This window comes from Lates calcarifer, linkage group LG20 (genome assembly GCF_001640805.2).
Source record: "Lates calcarifer isolate ASB-BC8 linkage group LG20, TLL_Latcal_v3, whole genome shotgun sequence".
Taxonomy (NCBI): Eukaryota; Metazoa; Chordata; class Actinopteri; family Centropomidae; genus Lates; species Lates calcarifer.
Genome location: NC_066852.1, coordinates 14110375 through 14128987, shown reverse-complemented (window position 1 = coordinate 14128987; position 18613 = coordinate 14110375). Strand labels below are relative to the sequence as shown.

Below are 18613 nucleotides of genomic sequence, written 5' to 3'. Positions count from 1 at the left end.
AAAAAAAGACAACCCCAACACCCTCTGAACTCTTTTTGATTCCCCTCCGCTGAGCTGTAATAAGGTGTCAGAGTAAGCAATCTGTCAGGGTGCAAGGACTTGGCAGATGCTGGGGAAAAAAATAAATAAAAATCTTTTCAGCCCAGCTCTGCACGCAGGCAGCAGCCTTTGCATTTACTAGCAACAGTCCGTGGCTGGCAAGGTCAGTTTCACACTTTTAAAACTGGAAACACTATTTAAATGAGACAGTGGGAGGATTTTAGTGGCAAACATGTCTAGTAACTGATAGGTATGGCAGTCAAACTCAAAACAGGCACACTGTGTTTGTTCAAATACACAAAATTTGTGTTATACGTTACATGACACATGTATGTTTCAGCTTTCAATTCAGAAAAACCTTTGGAACAATGTATTGGATATTAGTGCCCATATCATTAATATTACCTTAGTTTCCTTATCCTGAAGGCCATGACTATAAATGATGCGTGAGATGAGTGTGATGTCACTTCAGATTCACCTCATGTTTTGCAATAGGTGATGCGTTATGAAAAATAATGAGGGGAATTATGAAGAGATTCTTTTTTGAGTTTTTCTTGTACATTTTTCACCTCTGTTCTTTTTTAATCAGACTGATGTTTCATTTCTCTTCATCTACATGCTTCCTTGTGTTGTATCCGTACACTATTTTTAAAAAAATATATTTAATACCTTAAATGCTATATACAATACATATAATGAGAAGATGAGGACCTAATGAAATCTTGCTTAAAATATTTTGCATTTGAGGACAGAATCTGTGATTTTTAGGAAGCATTTTTTTTAGGTGGTTACACCAAACTGTGTGCTAATAATGGTCTTCCTCCAGTTACAGTTTTTGTCCAGTGTTTTGACAACAGGTGTGATTTTAATTATTACACCACTCGCAGAAGTTTGACAGATCTCCCCTCTGGTTTTCCTCATGGCACATCTGTCCTGTGGCGACATGCTAAAAAGGCTGATTTCCCTCCAGGAAAGACACAGTTGCTGGCAGCTGCTGAGGAGTCACTTGGTTCTGCCGACAGACTCACCTGTTTATCACCAGTAAACATCTCTCAGTCCACTGACTTGTGCCTTATTGCTGCTCCTTCTTGAGGTCATGATTTATTTATTTATTCCTATCCCATTATCTCCAGATTTGGACTCAGATACCATTTATCAGTGACTCATAGAAACTGTGACAAATAACAATGGTAAAAATAGACCATGAGATATTTACTTATATTTCTTTCATTTCATTTAGATTATAGCAGCAGTAGTCTACCAGCAAGCCATTTTTGCTAAGAGATTGTTTGCTGGTGTAATTTTGAATAACACTGCCCCAATCAATCCAAACCTTTGTCACCATTGTGTTTTTTTCTCCCCCCCTTTCCAGCTATGTACTCAACTGCTCATGGAAATGCTCATATGATACTACTTTCTGCTACACCTTAATATCAAGTGAATAAATCTGTCTTTTTAAAAAAATTTTATGCTCCTTTTTCAACCAACTTAAAGTTTAAATGTTAGTCACCAGCTACTTAGTTCCAAAAACTGGGAAATATTACTCATTAATGTTGCTTACTGATTTCCTGAGGCATTATGTAGACAATGCAAATAATTTAAAAGGTTTGTTATCTTGTGTTTACAGACAGAGTGGACTAATTTCCACTGTTCCAGTTCACTGCCCACTTCACATTGTCCTGATTTTCATGAGATCTAAGGATTTTCTGGCAGTTTTTTTTCTCTTATTTTCCTTTCTCTTCTTTTTTGGCAGTACATTTAGAATAATAATGGTACTTCATGTCCATATTCACCGAGTATAAGAATAAGAAAGACCCTAAGTGCTATTACGGACAATGTTTGTCTTATTCTACAGAGAATGATGTTTGTTCTCAAATACTAAAAATGATTTGGAGGTTGTGGATGAAAGATGCTGTTGGTATGAGTCTCTTTTTGATAAATCTGAAAGAAACTCTAGTAAATGGCAAAAAAAAATATTGTTACATTTATTGTCTATATACCTCAAAATTTTGGAAATGTAAGATTTTTTTTTTAAATCCATCAAGTCAGTGTTATAATCCACCTATTTACCAGCATTCTTTGACATTTCTGCTTAAAGCCCCCAAAACTCTGCTTCCCGTCCTTACTATGTGCAGCTGAAGATAGTCTCCGAGCCCGTGGGTGCTTTCCACTCGCACCAAGATGGCATCTTTCTGCTGAGTGCTGAAGCCCACGGCTAACCGGTCGGCTCGGGTGCTTGGCCGCTCATTGGGAGCCCAGGTGAATGTGATGAGAGCTCCCCCCTTCCCGAAGATATACGTGGTCCCAGCTGGGAACAGGGACAGAAAAAGAAAGAGGAGACAGACATTAGTCAGAGACATTAAAGAGTAACTTTTTTGAGCTGTAAATAGGTAGTGTTTATAGTATTAGTAGTATTGCTTTGTTTCTGTGTTTCACTGAATGAATGTGGTTTAGTCTGTGCTTTTGTTGTTAAAATGATCCTTTGGTGTTCAGCTGGAGATATCCCCGTCTTCAAGGACAACTTATCTAACATTGTTTGTTATTTTTAGTTTTTAAAGTAACATCCCCTGTATGATGATGAGATTTCAATAGCTCCTCTCACCAACCCACAGCCAGCCCCTCCCCCTCCAACCCACTGCTCTGCACACACAGTATCTGGCAAAATCAAGCAAAGAGAAGCTCAAACCAGGAAGGAGGAGAGATTTATTAAAGAGGCTTGGCTTCACTCTTAAATCACAGCTAAGCAGTCTAATTTACAAAGTCTGATGAAGCTTTACATTCACAGATGTAAACTAATGCAGAGTATCTTCTCTACAGGGCTCACTGTCACTGTAGACATCCAAATATAAGGGGCATAGCTTTGCTGCAATGATTGCACAAAATTTAGAAGAGAACATAACCCAGGATGCCTATAGCTTTCCATATGTGTGGTACAGGATTTCACATTATTTGTCATGAAAAGCACCAGTGAATGAGCACAGTAACATTGCCTTGTTTGAGGGTCACATCCTCCAAAGTTGCCAAAATGTATCATTTACCCTCAACATCATTCGCGCAGTCTCTTTATTTGACTTACTTCATCTCTACATCAGACATCAGACAAGCTTTTCTTACATGTTTAAAGGCCTTATGAGATACATATGCATAATGCACACACATTAATGTTAGCCTTTACTGTCCAATTCAACTTAGTAGGTGAAATATGAAGAAGTAAGTGATTAATGTGAAGGGACTGCTTAAAAAGGCATTGATTTAAACCTGAAAATTCATCCACCAGCTCATGCAGTACTCAGCAGGTGCACGGCGAAGCAATAGTGTCTGGTTAAACTTTCATGTTGCAAGTTATTCATCGGCACTCAAAAAGATTCTCCTTGAGATGAATGAGGCATATTGGTGTTGATTTATAATTTACAAGTCTTGCTGGAATTGCTGAGATACCTGAGAAAATCCATACAGGCTTGTGCTAAAATCCATTCGCTGATTAGCTGCGAAATCAGACACCTCTTGATGATATGATTTATTCCCGACCTCTCAGACAGCTCGGATTGTTAATTAAATCTTTTTTTTTTTTTTTTTTTTAATTCTTCCATTTGTGTGAGGACATTAAAATCAGAACTATAATCCATTTTGTATAATCCATGCAAATCTAAGTTGAGTCAAATCGAAGTTTAAGTTAAATCTAAGTTTAAGTCTGAGCATTTTCAGGGAGACAGTGTTCTTTTAGATGAGTTATGACTGCAGGTGTTGACTGCAAACACACAGAGAAATGTTATTATGCTATAAGGTATGGAGGCGACAATTATCTTTGATGGTACACCACAAATGTTATTCTGAGCTCATTTTCACACCTGACACTAGAATGTTGTTTTTACAAATGTTATTTTTCAAGGCTCAAATCTCTTCAGTAAAGCACAGAGAAACACTTGAGACTAAATTGTAGCCTCAATTTCAACTGCGTACGAACATGTGAGTGCTCTCCTGCTAGCCATAATGGGTACTCACTACAAAGGCTTCTTATTGACAGGAACTAACTGCTGGGTGGATGCTTTCTTAACACTGAGCACTTACTCCAAAGACTTGCACTGACTTTGAATTTAATTAAAAGGGCAGGTCTGTTTCAAACCATTTTTTTTCTTACTGAGGTAATCTTAAATAATGTCTTCTTACTGTTTAGGGAAATTATAGAATAGACCTCTATGCTTTTGACAAAGCACAGTGGATTTATGGATTTATTTTTACATTAACACATTTATTTACTGTATTTACTGTATGACATCATGAATGCACAGACTAATAAATTAAAATGCATCAATTTCTACTACTTTTGTGTGTGCTGTAAGAAGCTCCAAAATAGCACCCTACAGTCCAATCCAATAACACCAACAAAATCTTAACTTCACACTTTGGTGGTATTTGTTCAAGGCTGATAACATTCCATTTCATTACACCTTAAAACCCTTCATGATTTCTAGATTTATTTGTTCTTGTAAAACCAAACAAACAAACATGATGCAGTCAATCAACATATCGAAAAATCAAATTTATCCTTGAACACCAATTTAAAAGGACACTCAGGAGACTCAAACCTCATGAACTATTCGCACTCAATTTCAGATGCACAAAAAATAATCTGGGTAGATCATTACACACATTACATTCAGCAATGTACTGAGTAAAAATGTTACTGTTAGAAAAACTGGATCATTTTGACTGTAACTAAATTACTGACATACAGCTTACAAAAAAAAAAAAAAAACACCTTGTAACATGTGAAACACGTGCTATGTGTGAAAAACCGATTTCACATCGACACACATACTAGAGTTAGTTTTCAGACATTTCACATGTGACAAATTCACAAGATGTAGGAGCATTTCCAGGTAGGTCACATGGGAAACACAATAATTCTGTAATAATAATTGGCATGAATGCTATTAACAAGTCAGAAACTAACACCATTATAACCTAAATAAATTACATACAGGCACATCTGGTTTGAGATGTTTACATGAAATATACCATATTTTACATGTGAAACTATGAATTGCACCTTCTTATTCGGCACATATTCTTCTCAACTTTTCCCTTTCAAGGTAACACCAGCTGTGGGAACGCGAGCTGACAAAGAATAAGGGGTAACATGCACCACTGCAGTGTGCATCATGAAATATAGAATACTAATGCACACAGAAGCATCTGTCTAGAGACAGCAGTAACTCCTGCATTAGTCACAGTGAAACGTTCAAGCATTTCATTACACCTTTCTGCCTCCCTGTTCTGTCTTCTCCGATTTCATCTTTTCTCTGTGTGGTGCATCTGCATCAAATAAAGCAGGCGGTAAATCAGTCTTGTTAAGGATTATTACTATAAACATCACAGTTCTCTCACTGGAAGCAGCTTTCCTTGGTCTCCGCTGACTATCTCATGGGAGAGCTCAGCTCTACTCTCATGGTCGAACAATGCATCTGTGCTGGAATAATGGGCCACCCTTGGAGATTTTCAACTGTAAAATCTGTGCTGTATATCACATCATTATTAGTTTGGAACCTTGATAATTAATTATACTGTACACAGCCACTGCAATACCCTTGGTGCCCATATTATTCACATATATATATATAGGTGGTAATAGCACATTCACTGTAAAAATGTGTTAATTGTAAAGCTCCTCTGTTTGTGTCAGCGTGACATTACAGATTCATTTGCCTTTTACAGGTGATACAATGGTGTCAATGAAGCTCCCAAACTAGTCGATTGGTTGCTATGCCTTAATGGATCTCTGCACAACAAATCTAACAGTATGGATTGTTTGTTTGTGCCAAGATGCATGCTACCCACTCAAACATCCTGTCCTTTTCATTTGAGCTCTCAGCAAGCTGAATACGCAAGAGACAAGGCAACAAGCTCATAGGACTTGCAAAATACACTGAGACGCTGGTGATAATTTGCATCACACGTAACAGTTTAGATGTAAAAAGGCTGAAACACATCCCCTGAGCTTTCTGTTGAAGAGAATCTGAGAATTCCTGCAGCTTGGGTGAGTGAATGAGTATTACCTCTCATAATATTACTAATCATGACTTTTAAGGGGCTGAAAAATAATCATGAATCATACAAATGGCAGCTCGTATCGGCTGTGATATTACAAATACAAAGCAGTGGAACAGTGAATTACTCTTACAGCCATTTAAACCATTTGTGGTGATTAGGATTCCCACTGTCCGAGTATGTGCACCCACAGTATGGCTGTATATGAGCTAGGATTTTCACAGTCAGTAAAGATTTCTGAATAACCTGCCAGCTTTGAGTGGGGCAAAATGACAAAAGTGTTCCAGTGCAGTACGGTATACAATATGCTGTGGAGGTATTAGGCAAAGACAGTTTGTGTAGGACAACAGGGGGGGACTTTACTGGGAAAACAAAGCTGATTGATTAAGAATATAAACTTGCATAAATCTCTTAAACTCTGAGCAGTTTTGCAGAAATGGAGAGTTATGGCGTGATATTAAGTTGGAATTTGCCATCTGACTTATGGCGTCTGAGGCACACTTCTTCCACGGTCTATTAAATTCTGCTCAGTGAAATGATGAAAATGAATAGTGCAGCCTAAAGCCTGACAGAGAGGACATATGGTTTTCAAGTTAAAATATGGTGTTCAAGTTAGAAAGTGGCATCATATACTTAGTACAGTGAACACAGACTTAAGGAATCAAATCAATCAAATCAATTGAACTTGATCAATTGTAAGCCTTATGAATCTTAAATACTGCACATATAGCTGCCACGTGTAGACTTGCTATGTTGTGATTAAATTGCTATTTCTGCTCCTATTGACAACATGCATCTAGACTGTTGGTTATTAAATTGAATGTCTGCAGCTCAAAGTGCCTAGAGCAACATTTTTCTTCTAATGTTAAAGTTTTCACCCATTCAACTTCCAGTTGAGTTGGGTCATGGTGTTTTTCATGGTGCAATTCTGAAATACCACATTTGTTTCCTGCTATTGCAAAGGGCACAAAGCCACCTCCCAAAAATGCACCACAACATGCTAGCTTTTAGGACAAAACCCTCTTTTTTCTCATGACCTTTAGTTTTGCAGCTTTACAGCTTCATGTTAAAAAAAACAAAACAAAAAACAGTGGAATATTTGTACGATGGTGTGAGGTCTTTTTGATAAACTTAACTGGCATTTTCCCACTTTGTGATGTGTAATTTGATGTACACTGAAAATGTATTGCATTCAAAGTTTATAATCCTTAAGATTTTCATTAAATCAAACCCCTTCTTCTGATACTGTTAATGGTTAGCATTGTTTTGACAACAGGCTTTGAATGTATTTACAATCAGTAGCTCAGTATTCGTGTAGCCATTGATAGTGGAATCCCCCATTGGATTCAAATTGATTTCACTTGCACAAGCAATTCACAGGAAATGTTGCAACATGGAATCCAGCATAATTAGATTTAATCGATTCACTCACTGTCTCCTGCTCACTGTTTTAACACTTTATCAGAGCGGTATTAAAAAGAAACTGGGACCTAAGTCTGCTTACAGCTCTTGGGGAGCATTACTGCAAATGTGAAAAAAGTATTTTGCAGCTCCAGAGCGGCGTGAAATAGAAAAATCTGGGGAAAGAATTGAGTTTTCCAGACCTCTGTGGCCTGCTCCTCACCTCTGTTTGAGATTTGAGATTAGCCACAACTAGTTAGCCACTAGAAGCATAACACACCCAAATCTTGAGCTGAACTCTTTAACAATGTAATAATAATAATAGAATAATAGAATAACAAAGACAGCATCTCTGGTTTTATTTTGATCCTTTTTAAAAACTGCCCATCACAAGTGCAATGCTAAAATGGTGCAGTATTTATTTATTTATTTATTTTTAATTTATAACTACTCCTTCACAATAATAAAGTCAACATCAAGATGCCTGACACGGCAGCAGAGGGTTACATTTCAATGTAATGGTACAGCAGGGCAACCTATAGTGTACTCTCTGACTGAATCAAAAAAACATGACTCTTGTAACATGCCTGTACTTCTTTAAATAGACTACTGTGGATGCCCTCACTGTGCTGGTATTGTGTGTATTCTTTATGCAACAAATCTCAAGTCGGCCCTTTACTGTATTTGAGGACAGCTTTCAAGTATTCATGCCTGTTCAAAAATATTGCATATGGGCAGATCTGCAAGACTATAGTCTCTAATCTTCCCCGTGTACATCCGTAACCATACTCAAGGCCATGCTGCTTATTGAATGAGTAAAAACAAAAAAACAAAGGAAACCTTCAGACCACTGGTACGTGATTACTATTGCTTCTTTTTGTTTCCTATGACCTTGTTGGTTTTTTTAAAACCAATTTTCCGACACAGTCTCCTCAGCATCTTCTTAATTGTAACATTCCAACATCTCATCTCTGCCAGTCTGATTATTATTCATTTCCTTTCAAAGAAGGGCCTTTTACACCGCTCTGCAGTTACACTGAGAGTACATAGCAATTCACATATACAGAGAATGTGGCCCCTGCATTTCTTATATGGCTCAGCTTATCCATTAAAGCAAATGCTTTCTTCTCTTCAGTTCACGTTTTCATTCTCGTGTTTGTTCTGCTTTGCTGCAGATCTGGAGCAGAGCAGCGGTTACCTATTGGTCTCCGATTTCTGCTCTTACATGTCATCCTCTGCCTTGTCCACTTGTTTCACCCTCAATATCTCCACACAAAAAAAGTACTCAAAACGACAAGTGCAATCAACACGTTTGTGTTCAGTCACAGCACAGCAATGACGATGATGATGAGGGTAACATCACTTATAAAATTCACTAGCAGCATTTGGACAAACCATACATGCACAGGCAGAGAATTTCTCTTAGTTTTTATTGTTTGTGTGTGTATAAGTGTTTGTGAATGTCAGCATGCCTCACTATTATCCTTGAGGGTAATGTAATATGTGACCTGGAGGAAATTGAGCTCTCTCTGATAGACCCTCTGATACCCCTGTCCCTTTGCTTTCCCTTTCTGCTGCTCTGGTAGCAAAAAATAAACACTGCGTTACGTCTGACTGCAGTGAGACACTAGATAATCATTTTTTTGTTTTTACAGATAATGCATTTGATCTAACATCATAACATGCTTTCTGTTAAACTCAGTCTTTGAATATTGAATTGTGCTCAAAGATACTATTGTTGAAATGAGTCCACTAAGCCATTTTCTCCACTTGAGACATCTCTCTGGAAGCATTAGTTGCTCTTTGCCTTGCTACAGCCAGACAGTTCTTACACCAACATGGGGGCCCTGGAGGATGAAGTGCAGCAGATTTTTACTGAGTGTGTTGAACATGCGGGTGTGTTGGGAGCATGATGAGGGGTCAGCTACAGTGCAATCTTTCTTGCATTCCAGCTGAGAGCATACAAGGTCTTTGGCACTGATGGTCATAGCAATAGCTAGCTCTCTTACTGTGTACACTGTTTTCTAACAACCCTGTATTTAAGAAGCACTACCACAACTAGTTCAGGACAATTACACAAAATCAAATAACAATTGTGGAGGACAGTGAGCATGAGACTTACATAATGTCTCAAGTTGGGATTTGGTTTCCCCTGATATGAGAAATCCTTCAGTCAATTTGTTAACAATCTTGATTATGTCCTTTTAATATCTGGTGCACTCATGCAGAGTGCTTTGTTTGGCACATGGAGACATAATTTCTTATTTATAACAACCCAGATACAACGCCTAAATTTCATAGTCCAACATGAACTGAAAACATGCAGCAGGTTTTTGTGAGCTGAGTAACCTCACCGCTGATGGAAATACGAGGTGTGTTATTGAGTTAGTGAGTTAAAGTGGGCAATACTCGTCTTTTTGTGGCTTCCTCTGAGATTCAGTTTAACAAAGGACTGAACAGGAAGTGTGAAAAATGAAATGTCCAATTTGAAATGACATCAACACATCAATGTAGAAATTTGAAGAAGGTATCTTAATGTATGTTGCTGGTGTAGCTGTTTTTCCATCAAACTGTCAAACAAAATTTGAGCACCAATGAATGTCTAAAAATGATTAAATGAAATTAGATGGTTTGGCACAAATATAGAGTTTATAATAGTTTTTAATCGGAAATCTTATTAAGTGATTATTGCATAAGGTGTCAAATGTCATTATGTTGAATTTTTAAATAATAAAATCATAAAATTATCTGACTTATCCATTAACTTACAGCCACTGAGCCACACCTTGTACTTTGGAAAAGTGTGTACAACCTTTTCTGGTGGAGGTGATAAAGGTGGACATTTTAAAAGTGCACCGTTGATTATGGAACAAATGGATTTGCATTGTAATTTATTAAAATTGCTGTTGCTTTCATTGTTTAGCATGTAAAATGTCAGGAAAAGGTGAAGCTGGAAACATTTGTCATTTTCGCTTAAAATTACTTTAAAATCCCTTCAACAATTAATCAGTAATCAAAATTGCTCATTTAGGTAAAAATTGCATTCTTCTGCAGCTTGAATGCCTCTGATTAAGTAATAATTCAGTGGAATCTAATCCTGTTATTTCACTTGGTGCTTCATGCTTTTCTGCGACCTCGATGTCTCTTCATAGACATAATCAGATCATTTTATTTTAGTCAAACAAGGTGAGGCTGTGTGTAATATACTGTAACCAGCATACTGTGACAATACGTGCAATATAACCTGTGTTTAGGATGAGGAGTGTGAGGCATTGCAGCAGGGTAGGTGGCCTATAAATAGCCATAGCCCAGGGACCTCCAGAAGTCTTTGGTTAGCCTTGACACAAACACACGCATATCTGTTAGCAAATGTCCAAAAAATAAATAAATAAATAAAAATAGTAGTTTAAGTTGACATAATTTTTGCATAATTTTTGTGACAGTTTTATTCTTGAAATGGTTTATGCTTCTGTGATAACAGTTACATAACCCAGCACGACAGTGAACATTATGCCAATCAGTATTAACCAGTGTCTGCATATGTATGCCACACTGTGCATTGGAGCATTGTGGACATACTTGTAAATCATAAGTACTGTCTGTATCATTTATGTAGCAGTAAATTGAATTTCTTGTTCTGAAGTGCATACTTCAAAACAACCTACAGTACAAAATCTACAGTAGAGGTAATTGAAAATTTATCAGTGAGTTCTTTGAAGTGTTTTTTTTATAGGCTTGTTTGATCACAGACTGTGCTGTGCCTGTAAAAGCCTGGTCCAGAATGATATGGCTTTAATAGCGCAGATGTAATTCATCGCATTTTAGCCCCTTTTGCAACTGACAAAACTGCTGCAGTGAAAAAGACACTACAAATCCATCGGGTCTCTTTTTTATGGGACATAAAAGTGAGTCTAAGGATAGAAATTTCAAATTGCGATATAAAAGGGAGCAATGACTCTAGTGCTTTGAAGGAGCCAATTTAAGTAGTGTAGCAAATTTGATGTAGATCTGTTGAGGATAGGTCAATATTTTAAATCTCTTCACTGAACACAAGGTGTATTCTATCTTAAAGCAGTTTATCAAGACATATTTTAAATAAAGCCATTACATCCTGGGATGACTGTTCTGTATCTTTAAACACCCATGAAGCTGTTCTCTCTTACACTTCAAATATAATCACTTGTTATGGGCCACTAATTATAGTATACTGTAGAAATCACCTTTGAAACAAATCAGGCTCCCTTACAGTGGGTGCATTATGCCGCTTAAATAAACAAGACCTTCATAGAGAACGATAAAGAGATTTGCAATGATGATTCATCACGCCCTTGATGTTTGTTTGTAATGTAACAAAGACAGCTCTTGTGATGCTGTAGCATCTCGAGAAGTAACAGTGGGAAAGAGGCACCACTACTGATACTGTTGGGCAGATAAAGGAGCTTAATGATGCACAGATGCTGCAGCACATACATAGCTGGTGAAGGATCCATTATCCCACTCTGTGTCACAAGAGAGCTACCAATGGAGCCACCAATATATAGGAGGAAAACCAAAATCCTGTCTAAAATGGCAAGGCTAGCAATATAAATATGTCAGAAAGTGAAAGCATGCTAACATCTAATTCTTATTATTCTTGACCCATGACACTCGGTGGAATCAGAGCAAAAACAATGCATTAGTTAGGCAGCAAAAAGCAAGCTGAGAATGCTGGAGGGTAACATCTTACCATGGCCCCCTCTGGTAAGAAAAGGCATCCTGTTGATGGCAATAGGAACAGTGCCATGCTTATTGTGGAAATGGTGGACATGGTGCGTGGTACTGAGACTAGAAGACACACGTGCTGTTCCAGTCTGGATGGGGAGCAGAGTAAGCAAGGCAAACCAGAGGACTAGTCTTGAGCAATAATTTAGGCCCATGCCTAGGCTAAAGTGCGACCAGCTGCTCCGCTGTCCGAGCACAGGGTTGGCTACAAAGAGTCTACCCATGTATATTAGATCCACGTGGGCCCAGGACATACAACTTAGCCAAGCTTTGGCCTCTGACAGTTCAACTTGAAGACCACAGAGCATCTCAGTGACAATCTGGGCCCATTTCTTTCGTAATCCCTTTGGTTTGGTCAGGGAGTTAGAAGATGTTGCAGAATTATCCTTTTGAATTTGTGGGAAAAATAACCAAAAATGGATTTCAAGAAAGCAGTCAAAATCCTACTTGCTCCTAACGTTGCTGTGGATGAGCTGAAGAGCAACCAACTTATCTATTTTTGGTTAACATTTTGCCATGACAAAATGTCTACTGCACAGAACAGCCAGTGGTAAAAACATCATTGAAAACCATCCCAAAGCACATTCTTCGGAAAGTGAGCTGAGTGTATCCAAAATGCAGAAAAGATACACATCCAAATGAAGAATGGAGATGAATCCACCCGTAATTTCAAACAGGCATGTTGCTCGACCATGATATTTAGGCATGGAAAGTGGCAGGACAGAGCTTCATGTGACAAGAATTCTGATAAGAGTCTCCATCGCCCACAGGTAGAGCTTGAGGGCAGCTGAGCCTGCCCACTAAGAAGAGTGCCCCTCCACCGCAGCAGAAGACATAACACGCTTCTGTGGGAAACTGGATCATTTCATTAAGCAAAAAGGACAAGGAGATAAAAATACGCACGAGTGAAGATGCAGCGATGAAGGGTGATGCAGGAACCAGCGTTTTTGTTCCCCTTTAGCCAGGGAAAGGGAATACAACAGAGATAGGGAGGGGGAGAGGAGAGAGAGAGAGAGAGAGAGAGAAAGAGGGGGAGAGAGGGAGCAGTATCTGCAGCAGCGCGGTAAAGGAGAAAATCCAGAAAATAAATAAATAATTTCTCAGCAGCTCTTCATTCACTCTCTCACAGACGCAGCAAATCCAGCGAACAGTAACCTCTGGTGTGGCAGAGATCTGCCAGAATGCAGCCGCAGCATGAGTCTTTCTGTTTCAAATGAACGTATGATCCGTCTCTTGTGCTCCACCTGCTCAGTCTCATGCAGTAAAGACTACTGCTGCATTCCCCCTCACTGCTGCTCCTTTTTTTCTCCCTCCTTTATCCTCTCCCCGTATCCTCTCGCCCAGATCAGCCTCAGACTGAGGACGGTTAACGTGACAGCTGCGTGCGTCTGTCTCTGGAGGAGGGCAGGTGATTCTCCTCAGATGAGACGGGTTGGACGCCAGAGAGTGAGATGTTGCCTTGGACTGCTGCAGCGAAATTTATGCTAATTAAAAAGCACCGTCGTATCATAATGAATCCTGGATGGGTGAAATTCCAGGACAAGTCTGAACCCTGGCAAAAATAGCCTTGGTTTTGAGTTGTGGTCTAATGAACGCCAGATAAAGGAGCTCCTCTAAAGGCATACTGTAGTCAAAGGCTCTGATCCAGCGAGGCACAGCATGTGCCTCTGTGTGTGTGTTTGAGTGTGTGTGTGTGTATGTGCGTCTGAGAAAGAGAGTCTGTGAGCAAATGAGTGAGGAGGAAGAGGAGGGAGGAAAGGAGTGAGGAGGGGTGGATGGAGGGATTGGGGGGGGGGGTGAGCAATAGCAGGAGGGAGGGAGGGACAGGAAGAGACAGCGAAAGAGAAAACAGGCAGCCACGAAAAAAAAAAAAAAAAAACGCAGGGAAATAGTGAGGCAAGAAAATGGGTTGTGTGAATAAATACATGCTACAGATTCACAGCGCGCTGGCTTGCAGGTTCCTGGCAGTAACACGTAGGAATCATACTGCAGAGGAGGAGCCTGATTTAGGTGAGCTGTCAGAGCTGTTACAGAGTGAACACAAGGGTATTGGTATGGACGTGCTCCTAACATAAAGACTCAAGAGCTACAATAGGCATGAATGACAGCAACACAAATACCTGTCAAAATAAGCTCACTACCTTAGGCTGAGGAAGCTATAGGGCTACAGTATGCAATCCAGTTTGAAGAAAACCAAGCGCTTGCCTCAAAATTCAATCTCAAGTCTCTCTTGCAAGCTTTCCATTGCCATACCTTTGCTGTTTCAACACTCCAAACCAATTTGCTCTAATCCCCTCCGCCTCATGTGTTCACCTTATATCTGTATACAACTCACCCCTCTGTTAGAGAGCTCAGTAACACTCTGCTCTCATGCTGCTTAACCATGCAGAACTTATTCCTAGCTATGACTGATGTGAGTTTAGAGGTATTCTGACAGTTTCTGAGGGGTGATGGTAAAGATGAATTGGAATATATTGACACTGGAGAAGATGAACACGTTATCAGAAACAGAGAGACAAAGTGGGGAGGGACTGGAGGTGGGGGAGGTATGGAGCCAAATCCGGGAAACAGAGAAAGAGAGAGAGAGATTCCGGGGGGTTGTGGGGTGGGGTGGGGGGTGTAAAAGGGAGAGGAAGAGAGACTGCAGCTATATCAGCTAAATCACGGTCGATAGAGATATCAGCTGGGATTGCCTAGTCGGTTGAAAGGACACGCATGGAAACAGGAGGACAGAGGCAAGCCATGCCGCACCACCTCTCATAGTGACAAGAAGTCGACGCAGGCCATTACTCAAGCAGGGGAGGAGGGTGGGGGTGGCGAAGGTGGGGCGTGTGTGGGGGTGGTGGTGGTGGTGGTTGGGAGCGAGGCTGATTGAACAAAAAGAACAGAGGAGGGGTTGAGCGCATAACACTCTGGAATGGCAAGTGCCCGAACCAACACGTAGACATTCATCTGCTGGCACTATAAACATAAATAAATTGAACCCAGCTGTTCTTTTTTTTTTTCTTCCTACATCTGTTCAATTTGGTCAACGGGATGTTTAAAACCTTTATGCGGATCCTCCTCTTTATGTAGAAAACACCAGCATAATCAAGCAGACAATAGGGAAGATGCAGAGCACCGCCTGGCTCTACTATGTAGACACATTTAGAGTAATGACTATTTGCTGTGGAAACACAAAGATGAGCGTGGAGAATAATACCCGCTGACGTCAACTGAAAAGTCTGTTTTATTTCTACTGTCATGGCTTCAGTCATTCTCAGTTTTACACAGCTAAAAATAAAGGCAATCATGATAACTAATTTTAATTAGATTATTTATTTCATTTTATTTTTTTTTTTTACACACAATCATGTCCAAATACAACCAGCTGGCTGTTTCATTTCCAATAAATGAGGACTGGGTACAAGAAGTTGGAGTGGGATGATTTATAGCTGGTGACTTGGTCTGTCAGGCTCTCCAGCGTACGAACATCTTTCTAGGCAGCAGATATCTCGATATCTAGGTGAGGGCTGTCTCGATTTAAAGACTTAAATTAATCAGTTAACGTGCTTGAGGGATGCTCAACATGATGAAAGCCATGCTATCTGGACAACAAGGGGGGGCTGGGGTGTGTGGGTGGGGGGGTGGGGGGCTTGTGTTGATTTTAACCTTGTGTTGTCCTTGGTTATTTAATAAGTTGGGCATCCCACGCAGTTCTTTCTATTATTAACAGCCACCTAGACACACCTCACTGGATATACATCACATATGCATTTGACTTAAATGAATTCCAACAGACTTCTCTTGGCTTTTGAAAATGGAACGACTGTCCTATATCTGCTCTTTCTGTAATTCCAACTCCAATAAACCTTTGATTTGCATTTTTATATTTTCCTACAGGCTATTTTAAACCTTTTTTCCACTTATGGAGCAGTTTGGCAGATCTCTATGCATTTACATAATCACATTATTGTTGCATATATGGAATAATACACAGTATAGTATATAAAAGATGAACAGACAATGTTTCAATTTCTTTGCAGGAAAATCACAAGTCATGAGAAGATTTTTGCAAACTTGCAAATGACATGATGTGAGAAGACGTGTACAGCGTTTTAAAGACCTAAAAAAAACCTAAATGTGCGCTGTTTATTCTCAGGAGGATTTGTGAGAGAAGATTTTTCACAGACATCCAGTCTCGCCCCAGGGGGTAAAGTAGCAGGATTAATCATAGCACTTTCAGATTAATTACTCATAATGCGAGCATCCTCTGAAAGGCATGGCCTGCAGTTGTGATGTTTGGTTGATTTCATTAAGCTCAAAGCGACAACACCTAAAATAAGCTCAGCTTAGATGGTGCAAGGAAAGGGGAGAGAGTGAAAAATACGGAAGGCACTGAAATGTTCAAGTACATGTATGAACTGTATGGCTGGCAGAAGAGGTTGTCGGGCAAATTCTTTAAAAAAATAAATAATCAGATAAGTCACTAGCAGCACCATGCGGAACAAAGCAGAGCTAGAACCACTCGCTTTTTAAATTATTAGCTGACAACTATTAAACTCATAGAGATTTCAAGGATCACAAATGCTAAATGAGATCAGGTACATCTGGCTACACAGATTCAGAGTTCAGTGGTTTAAGGGGGGCCTCTGGAGGCACAGCTTTACTCACACAGCATTCTATCCTCTACATTCACACCTTGATTAAACATGATTTTCCACTTTTTTTTAATTTTATTTTTAAACCAACTTTGGTGTCCTGGCAGACTGTGTGCACCCTTCTCTGAAAAGACACTATGCATGTGACAGTAGGGTTGCACATTGTTGGCTGCACATGGCACTGGCAAAAATAGATTCTATTTGCCTGTTTAGCTGAGCTTACTAGTCTCAGCATGCCTCCTGGAGAGGAAGAGCAGCAGCAATTGCAATGCAGAAAAACCCCGCTCCTCCTCCCCACCAATGAGGGGGAAAAGAGCAAAAGTCTCTTGAATTTGAACAACCACAATTCCTAAATGTTGTGCTTTGGAGTGCGAGAGTAGCTCTTTGAACCATACCTCCCTCCCCCATCCACAGTTTAGCTTTGGCCTTCAGAAGTAAAAAAAAAAAAAAAAAAGGCAGCCGGCTGTCGCCACGGAGGAAGATACAATTTTTGCTTGGCTGAGGTGTTTTTCCTCTTCACTCTAGAGCCTAATTTTGATGATGAGCCTGAAAAAGCATCAGCAGGATGGCTGGCCGTAGAGGCTGTCCTGCCTGTTATTGGCTTGCGTTGATTTACTTGTCTTGCTCATTATATTAACATTAAAGAAAAGTGCCAGCAGAAATGCATGAAGGATTTTATTGTTGCCATGACTGCAAACTGTGATGGAGACTTGTGTAGTGTTCAACAATTCAACCACTTTAGGAGACAACATCGAGAATAATGGGAGGGCTACAATTATCAGGTTTTGACCAGCCTCTCAGTTTTCATGATTACATTATACATTTATACATTATAATGTAAATTTAGACCATGTAATTGAGAGTTGTCCCAGTTACTTTGGATTTCCTATAGGAACCTTCATTTGTCTTTATAACTATCCACTCTATTTAGTTCCCTAGCAAGTTACTGCACAAGGATACCTCATACATCAATGATTCTCTCCATTAATTATAATGTGTGATATTCAGTGACTAAAGACTAGAGAAATAACCTATCATTGTGAAAAGCTGTGTTGTCGTCACATCTTAATTAAGTAACCACTGGCAGTTTAGAAAAAGGAAATGGTTAATGTCAGTCACTGAAAAATGTTCTCCTTCCTCTTTCTTTTCTGTAATATAGCAAACCATCTTGTTATTCCAGGAATAACAAGTAATTTATACCTGCATAACCTTGAGTGTGTATGACTTAGTCATGATTAAAAAGAAATAAAAAAATCTTTAACTCAGCAGACAGAATTTCCAGAGCAGACCATATTACCTGCTTATATTACTTCTGTTTGAGCCTCCTTCTACTTGTTTGTAAAGTCTCTAAATTACTTAAACAGGGACACAGCGGCCCAGCATGCAGTATTTTGTAGACTTCTTGAAGCTTTACCATATTCCAAGGTGTCTGTTACAAGGCCTTTTAGCTGTACCTCCCAAGTAAACCAAAAAAGGCCTCTGCAGCTAAAGGCTTTGTGATAAATGACCTTATAATGACTGTCTGAATCAATATTCTGTATTACTATCTAAAAATCCTCTGTTATAAGTTATCTTTTTATCATTACCTCTGTTGAGGTTATGTTAGTCTACTTTTTTGTCAGCAGAATATCTGAAAAACTATTGAAGGGATTTCACTGAAATTTGGTAGAAAGGCAAAAAACGACAGAACAAGTGATTCAGTTTTGTAGTTCTGTACATGGCCT

General features: G+C 39.3%; 1 protein-coding gene across 7 annotated transcripts in view; it reads right to left on the bottom strand.

Annotated features, from left to right (window-relative positions):
* The window catches only part of nrxn2a (neurexin 2a), a 114014-nt gene that overhangs the window by 14232 nt on the left and 81169 nt on the right, over positions 1-18613 (bottom strand). For 5 of the 7 annotated variants that reach the window (XM_018692014.2, XM_051078528.1, XM_051078527.1 and 2 more), the window contains one exon: positions 2166-2347. In XM_018692014.2, coding sequence (XP_018547530.1) covers positions 2166-2347 — 182 coding nt within the window. Of the gene's footprint in view, positions 1-2165; positions 2348-12214; positions 14016-18613 lie in introns of those variants that run through there. The other 2 variants (XM_018692021.2, XM_018692022.2) reach the window with 1 other exon arrangement.